Source organism: Nymphaea colorata, chromosome 1 (assembly GCF_008831285.2).
Source record: "Nymphaea colorata isolate Beijing-Zhang1983 chromosome 1, ASM883128v2, whole genome shotgun sequence".
NCBI lineage: Eukaryota > Viridiplantae > Streptophyta > Magnoliopsida > Nymphaeales > Nymphaeaceae > Nymphaea > Nymphaea colorata.
This window is the reverse complement of record NC_045138.2, coordinates 3,756,682-3,764,393: the sequence shown is the minus strand read 5'-3', so window position 1 is coordinate 3,764,393 and position 7,712 is coordinate 3,756,682. Positions and strand designations below refer to the sequence as shown.

The 7,712-nt window shown below is 44.7% G+C and overlaps 1 protein-coding gene across 1 annotated transcript; it reads right to left on the bottom strand.

The window, feature by feature from the left end:
• Positions 1-2,058: 2,058 nt before the first annotated feature.
• Positions 2,059-4,633, bottom strand: LOC116250064 (pheophytinase, chloroplastic-like). Its single transcript, XM_031623420.2, has 6 exons — positions 3,954-4,633; positions 3,690-3,801; positions 3,488-3,584; positions 3,096-3,273; positions 2,950-3,019; positions 2,059-2,713 (listed from the first exon to the last, which is right to left on the bottom strand). Exons 1-6 carry the CDS (start codon positions 4,367-4,369, stop codon positions 2,402-2,404), a joined length of 1,185 nt encoding a protein of 394 aa, XP_031479280.1. The 5' UTR covers positions 4,370-4,633; the 3' UTR covers positions 2,059-2,401.
• Between the last annotated feature and the right edge of the window lie 3,079 nt (positions 4,634-7,712).

The following is a 7,712-nucleotide window of genomic DNA, read 5'->3' as shown; positions in this document are numbered from 1 at the left end:
TGGTTATGTGTAACCCTCGTGTGGAGGCAATTGGAGGTGTGGGTTCACTCGTGAAGTGAACCAACCTCAGGAGCTAGCCAGTTAAATGTGTTTGTGCAAGTATAAGTATAAGAATGAAAGAATAAGAGATGAGAGGCCAGTGGGATGTGACTATGTATATGGGAGTTGTCCCGCTTTCGCCACTGGTCTCGCCTGTTCGGAGCGCAGGCGGTGCAAGGCCCCAGGGTACTGTTGTGTGATGTGCTTGGAGCGTAGGCTCCCGCCTTCTCAACCTGGGTGTCCTAGGGAAGGCTGAGTATCTCTTCTTGGAATTCACACATCCATGGATGAGTGCTCTACCGCTGCAGCGGATAGATGGATCCATACTGTTCTGGGCCACCACGGGGGTTGTCTCTCGGCTGTGGGCCGCCCGCGGTGTGCACGTGTCTGTGTTTGCACCCACAGGAACTGTAAATTCACTGATAGTAATGAAACTGCAATGTATGTGATTGAAATGTATAGGATTGTTGTGCATGTGACTGTTGTGCTTATGAATGCAAGTGATATGTTGATGATGCCTTGCATGTGATTGAAATTATGTTATTGTAGCCATTGAGTGGCGTCTGCATGTCGTGTCTTGACATGACATAATGATAGATTGTTCTGATGTTTGTTTGTGTACTGAGCCCGACCCAAGAGGGCTTGGACTTTTCCTGGCTTGTTGCCATACTGCGAAGGCTAAGCCTTCAGTTGTTTCTTTTTTCAGGTTTCGGTGTACCCGGGGCAGCAGGCTGAGCAGATGGCTACACTCACGTCCTATTGGGGAGGTTTTGGGTTTTGTTTTGCTCTTGTAGTGCCGGCGCGTCGGGTTTTTGGTTTTACTGGTGCCTTGTTTTTGATTAGGCATCGATGTTGTGATTTTGAGGCATTTTTGTCAAATGTACAATTGAATTGAAATGCTATATAATGAAAAGCTTGCCCCATTGTTTTGAATTGCTTGGCTCATTCCTTTTTGAACTATTGTGTAGTCACACCTCGATGTTGGATGTTAGAAAAAAAAATGTTTGAGTGTCAAAAAGGTCGGAGTGTGACAACAACGTCGACAAAGAGCAGAAGGAAGAGGGTTTAGGGCTTTGAGAGGGGGAAACGCCGCACGGTCTCTGCAAGAAGGAGATCGACGAGCGAGGAGGGAGGTCGGCGGGCAGGAGGAAGTCGGTCGGCGAGCCGGGCCTAATTTTTGGTGGCCAGGCCCGTCCCGGCAATATTATCGGGCCGGGCTGGCCGGCCCGGCCCGATACCCACCCCTAGTTTCCGTGCGCTGTCGTCGATGATCCATAACGTAACTCTGCTGGATGACGATCCTCCTTTTCACATAGATGATAATATTTTATGCCGATGTAAGGAGCTGTAAATTCTGACCTTGGTTCCTGTATTCTGAAGTGTCAAGGCCTAGCACTTTTGATTCTTTTGCAAGCTTTTTGCACAGCGGTGTATCAATAAAGGTAAGAAGGCCTAACCTTCCCACAGGCTTGCATCGAAAACCAAATGAGTAGCTCGTGATTTTTTTTACATAGAATATTTTTTTTATTTTAACAATTAAAAAAAAAGTGTTGATCGCACTCGATGAATTGTCATCCAGCATACCTCAAAATGATCATAGAACAGCAATGACTGTGAGAAACCATTAAAATTGTAATTGTTTAATGTTCATGTCACTAGCTAAGTTTGAAAGGAAGCATTTAGCCCCGATTACTTGTTGACGGTATCATTTAAATAACTAAATAAGGCGTCCAACTTTCCCTTTACATGACCTACAATATTCACTTCGCTTGATCCTCCGTCACTATGCTTGGTTACAGCTACAACCTATGTACGCACCTAAAAAATTAGTGATCTCAAAAGTATCTTGTGTGCAACCTAATGTCGTGTGGGATAACCATACTCAGCCTTAAAAATATTACTCCCAATCAATATATTCCTCCTTGTGAGTCTTCAAATCGAATCAGCGAAGTTGCCAATTCTCTGCGAATCAACTGATTTGAAGATTCAGCAAAATCAGTTGTGAATGGGCAAAAGAAATTAATTCAAAATTGTCCATTGATATACTTCAAAACTGCACCGACGTCGATGGAGTGGAGTGGACAGAACTTATGGTGGAAGAATTGAAATACCTGCAGGGAAGGTTGGTACTTGGTAGCCTTTCATCTAACGAGGGCAGCAAAAAACAGAAGCATCCAATCAAGCCGTACCGCCACTGGTTCGACATTGAAGATAAAGTGGGGAATGGCTTTAAACAGACCCTCAGGCTCTTTTACACGAAAATTTGCTACAATTTCCCGTTTCCTTTATAGTGATCAGGCAGAAGTTGAACCTGAGATACAGAGAATAGTGCCCAGAAGGAGGAGATGAGACAGGTTCGCGGTCATGTTTCGGGAAGGGCATCCAACCAAGGGAGCAATTTTTCATGGACTAGATCAGGTCTGTCATCGTGAGGGCAATGGCCAACTCCTTCCAGAACAAAAAGATTGACATTCGGAAGTCTTGATGGGAGAGACGCAAAGTATCTGCCAACAGGCCCATCGAGTGGAGTAAATGGGTCTCGATCTCCCCACAGTATCAGAACAGGCAGCGAGATGTTCTGCATCAAGGAAGTAGGGTTGGGCCCAGGTGGACCTGTCACAATAGATACAAATGCATCAAGCGCCCCTTCGTCTTCTGCTGGTCCATTGATGATCTGCAACCATGCAATTATTTGAGCTTTTACAACTCTTAATGTAGAGAAAGAACATGAACATAGCAAGTTCAGGCAAGCAGACATGAAGCAGGAAGCAGCGGCTATCACAATTCAAGTGCGATGACATTATGATATTCTGATATTGCTTTAACTAGCAAGATGGAAAAAAAAAAAAAAAAAAAAAAAAAAAGAGTGAAAAGAAAAGGTACTAGTACAAAGTGCCAAAGAATTATCACCTCAACCAATTCATCGTCAACGCTGTCTTTGTTTCCGTAGACAGACAAGAGAATGCCCTTCAGGGTCTCCCTGGTTCATGTTTCTGAGTCACGCACCATTTACACATGCCAGTTCAAAAGAGAAAGGGAAATGTGCGTCAGCATACCTGCTCTTGACGCGTTCAAACAGGAAGGATGCAATCCTCCGTTGCCTGAGAAGGAAATCAAACAGCAAAAGAAACGGCAGCAGAAGCTTGATCCTCCAGTCATCAACTATCGCCTTGTTATTCATGCCACCTGCGCAGTTCAGTAGCACCAGCCCCCGGACCAGACCCTGCTGCGACTCTGTTCAGGCGTCACAAAGTGAGAAAAGCAGCCGCAGACAACCTTTTAAGTGCAAGAAACAAAAATGAACCTGACTAGCAGCCCAGTCACGGATCCCTCGAACCACCAAGAAACGGACAGACAGATCATGAGGGCTTCCCTGGCCTTTCTGATTTTAAGACCAGAAGTTGGTGTAAAACATGCATGCAACGGAAGAAGAAGAAGACATCCGAACCTGAAGCAGCTGCAATAAGACATGCGAGGCTGCCGACGGAGTTGCCTATGAGCACCGTCGGCTTCTGAACCACCTCTTCCAAAAAGTCCAGGATCAACTGGTGGAAAAGAACCACTGCTCCCTGTAAATACGTCGTTCTTGCAATAGAAGGAGGAAGAGGGGAGAACAAGGTGGGTAGCTGGGTAATCATCTAAAACCTGACCTGAGCCCAGATCTCCATCTCATACGCGAAACCTGCAGGCTTATCAGACGCACCAAAACCGAGCAGATCGATGGCGAAAACGGTATGGCTCTCAGCGAGCACCTTAATGTTCCTGAAAGCATTCGTGGGGGCAAAGATATTTTAGCTGGACGAAACTGCAGAAGCGAAATTGTTTCGGGAGAGAAAGAGAACGAGGAAGAGGAAGAGGAAGAGGAAGGATGCGAAGAGGAAGAAGGCCGTGCTGTTGTAAGAGACCCCATGTACCTCCGCCAGTGACCGACCGAAGCACCGAAGCCGTGGACGAGAAGGAGCGGAGGTCCTTCTGCAGTCCCAGACTGCGAGAAATTGATGGCGTGACCTCTCCATCTCCAAATTTTACAGGTTCTATAAACGTCTTCCAGCTCCCTTCGCAAGTGCTGGGCATCGGCGGTGGGGCGTCCGGTTGAGGAGGCGAATGCCCTCCCCAGAAGAGAACGGCGATTGGTCTGTTGCTGGTTCTGCTTTGGTTGTCTGAGAAGAAAGGAGGTGGACTGCAGCGGTTGGTGGGAGGTGGATGAGGCACCCCGGAAGCGAGAGGACAGCAGAGCTCCGCGAGCGGGATGAGGAGAATAACAGCCGGCAAGAGGCTGAGGCCTGATGAATGCCAAGGGTCCTGCGTGAGGAAATGCAAGGGACGGCATCACCAAAACGGTAGGCCAATGCCCGACGGAAAGAACTGCCCGGAAACCGCGACACCGGCAGTCTTTCAAGAAAGAATCAAGTGGGTGCGGGACAACCTCTGGCTGGGGATAGCAGCAAAGAGTTTCATCTTTGCCGCGCCTCCACGTTTCCAAACGACCCTGGATCCCATCGAACCGCTGGTTTTACAAAGAAAAATCCAATAAGGAAGCAGCCCCATCTCATTGCAGAAAACACTGGTCACAATGGATTTTCTTTTTTCGTTTACTTTGTAACCAAGCGCAGGAAGAAAATTCTTGCCAAAATCGTGAGACTAGGGTAAATTTATCTTTTTCAAGGATCTCAATTCCTCTTTCATCTGATTTCAAATTCGTACTTTTACGTTAAGGTGTGGATGCCGTTTGATGCAATTGTAGATTTCAGCTGTCATGGATTTGAAACCTAAGAAATGTTTAAAAGATGCTCCAAAATTTTCTTAAGTAGCGTTGGGCTGCCATGAAAACACAAAACGCAGTCATTGCTTCTTCTAAGGGAAAAAAATTTCATGACCCGGAGGCCGGAGGTCTTTTACCTCTAAGGTTCCATAATGAAATAATTAGCAAACAGGTCATTCCGAACATGATCCAAAGTTAGCTTGATTCGTTTGTAAGTTGTAACTTGGGCAATCATGGATGGGGCAAATTAACGAGCCGTGACAAATCAAAGAACCATGGCTGACTAACGCCATCTGGTCAAGGCTGGCCATCGGCCACCACCATTCCGATCGAGCTAAAAGAAATCCATTTGGGTGCTTTAGTCCAATTTGTTGTGTAAGTAGTGATAATTCGCTTCATTACATGTCAAATTAGCCTCAAAAGTGCCGATTGGGTTGGAGATTTGGGATTTGGGACTTCGTAAAAACGCTCAAATTTGATACCTTTTTTTTCTTGGTTCTAGTATGAACTAAACACCCCCAACTTTGCCACATGACCTCGTTGACTGCATCCGCCGACTTCTTTTCTCCTTTTTTTTTTCTATATCTCCCTCTCTATCTCTTGGACATTTGGAAGGGGTCGAAGTTGAATTTGCTTCACCCCGCACTTTTATTCCTTTTCAAAAAAAACCCATTACTTTTAATAAATATTCACTTAAACGCAAAATCGCAAATAAGGCAGTGCCAATAAGAGGGCTGTTGGGAGATAGGCTCCCTCCTTTTTTATTGTAGAAAAATTAAGATGTGTACAGGAAAAAATATACAAAATGTTGAGCATGAGTCACAAAAAGAGATGACTCAGCTGCCCAAAACCAAAACCAAAAGGCCAAACTACCACAAGCGTAAATGCTTCTTATTAAAAAGCAAAAGACATTAAGCACAAGCATAGCTGTAGAGCTAAAATAGCATCAGCCGCCATCATCCCTCCCATCTCTTTCCCCGTATTGACGCATCTGCTAGCCAACCTGCATAGTGGGCAGTTAGCTAAGTACCCTTACACTTTGACTAAGTACCCTAATGTGTTGCCATTTTTTATTAATCGGCCTTCTACCTTCCAGCACAGCTTTGAATCTATACTTCTGGCCTTCATTGTTTGCTATGATCTCAAAATTTTCATAACTCTCTCCATAGATTGTAGCCAGCCACTCAGCATGTGCAATTCAGCCCCATCTTCACTATATTGAGCTCCAGTAAAGGGGCCTCACTAGATTCTATACCTCTCAATTTCCACATGTCCATCACCATGGTTTTAACGCCCTTCTTGTGGGCGACAATTTGAAGCACATTGGCTTCCATGTTTAAGCTTGACAGACTGCCCTCATCAAGAGTCCAGCCAGCAACCAAGTTGACATGGTTTCATTCCTCGTCCTTTAGCTGCAAACTTTGAAATGCCTCCATAGCTGAGTACCAAACAGTAGAGAAAATCTATTCAGTCGTAAGTATGGTCTCTCTCCCATGTGCCACTTCATTTATAAAACACCACAACTTCCACGCCATGATTGAAAATAACAACATCTAACATTTCCTAAGTCATTTAGCCTTGAAAGACACCTTGCTCCAAAGCTGGATTTTTTTATCTATACTTTGCCATGGGAGCCTACTCCTGCCAAACTTTGAAATTGCCTTGCTCCACACCACTGCACTACCAAACACTTGAGCAGGACATGCAAATTGCTCTCCTCCTTCATTTTGCATAAGTGGCATCTATTTGCCAAATCCACATCATGTAAATAGTTCAACTTGCTCTAACTAGAATGTGTTGGTTCCATGTACCCTTTCCAGCCTTCATGACTACCTTTTTGCCTCGTGGCTTTCCAAATCCACTTGTCTCAGTCTTTTCCTAAGCTTTTCCAAGCCCAAATGTTCTTCCCTTGTTTTCGCACTGTCCACAAACTCTTAGATTTAAGATATCTCGCCTGCACCACTAAGCGAAGAGGGAGTTGCTATTAAGGGAAAAGCAAAGCATGGTCGCTAGTAGAGAGTCATTAACATCCTAGAAAAGGTGTATACCAATCCCTCCTTTTGCTTGGGGCTTGCACAAGCAAACGCCATGCTATTTGGTAAATATGCCGGTTGTCCTAAGTATCAGCCCAAAGGAACCCGACCATGCATCTCTCAAGGTTCTTCACTACATCTCATGGGAGAGAGAAAGATTGCATCAAAAAATTACCCATGGAGCTCAGGTTATCAGTGGTAAGACACACATGCCCTCAATAAGATAGGAGTTGGGATTTTCAAGGCGCCAACTTTTCAAATTTAGCAATCAACCATGCGCAATGTTTCACATTTAAGTTCCCCGTAAAAAGAGGAACACCCAGATATTACAAGGACAGCTTGATCACTTGCCAGCCACCAATGTTGGCCAACTTTTGCTCTAGAGGAGTGTCTACATTAAATGTAAACTGAGAGGATTTGGAGTTATCGATTATGAAGTCCACTCTCTCTTCTAATTGGTTTAAGATTCTCATGATGCTAGTAAGCAATTTGATTGAAGCAACACTAAATAGTAAGAGATCACTTGCAAACATTAGGAAGTGGACATCTGACATGGCTCTAACTGAGGGGAAGAGGTGAATGACCCTCCTCATTATTTGGCCCTTAAAATTCCTAGGTGCAATTTCCATTACTAGGATGAATAGGTAGAGGGACATCAGGTCGCCTTGCCTAACATCCTTTGTAGCAGTAAAATTTCTCCCTACAAAATCTAAGAAGTAGAAGGCTCTTTTGCATGAATCTCCAAGATATTCTATCATATGCCTTTGAGATATCAAGTTTGAGACATGCCATCTTTTCTATTGTAAGTAGATGGTTGGTCGAGCTCATTGGCCATAGCAATCTGATCGTGGATCATCCTAGACTTAACAAAGGCTCCT

Coding starts and splice junctions, on each gene's coding strand:
- LOC116250064 (XM_031623420.2), bottom strand. CDS start 4,369: ATGCCGTCCCTTGCATTTCCTCACGCAGGACCCTTGGCATTCATCAGG. Junction 3,020..3,095: donor TTTGAACGCGTCAAGAGCAG/GTATGCTGACGC, acceptor AACATGAACCAG/GGAGACCCTGAAGGGCATTC. Junction 2,714..2,949: donor TTGACGATGAATTGGTTGAG/GTGATAATTCTT, acceptor GCATGGTTGCAG/ATCATCAATGGACCAGCAGA.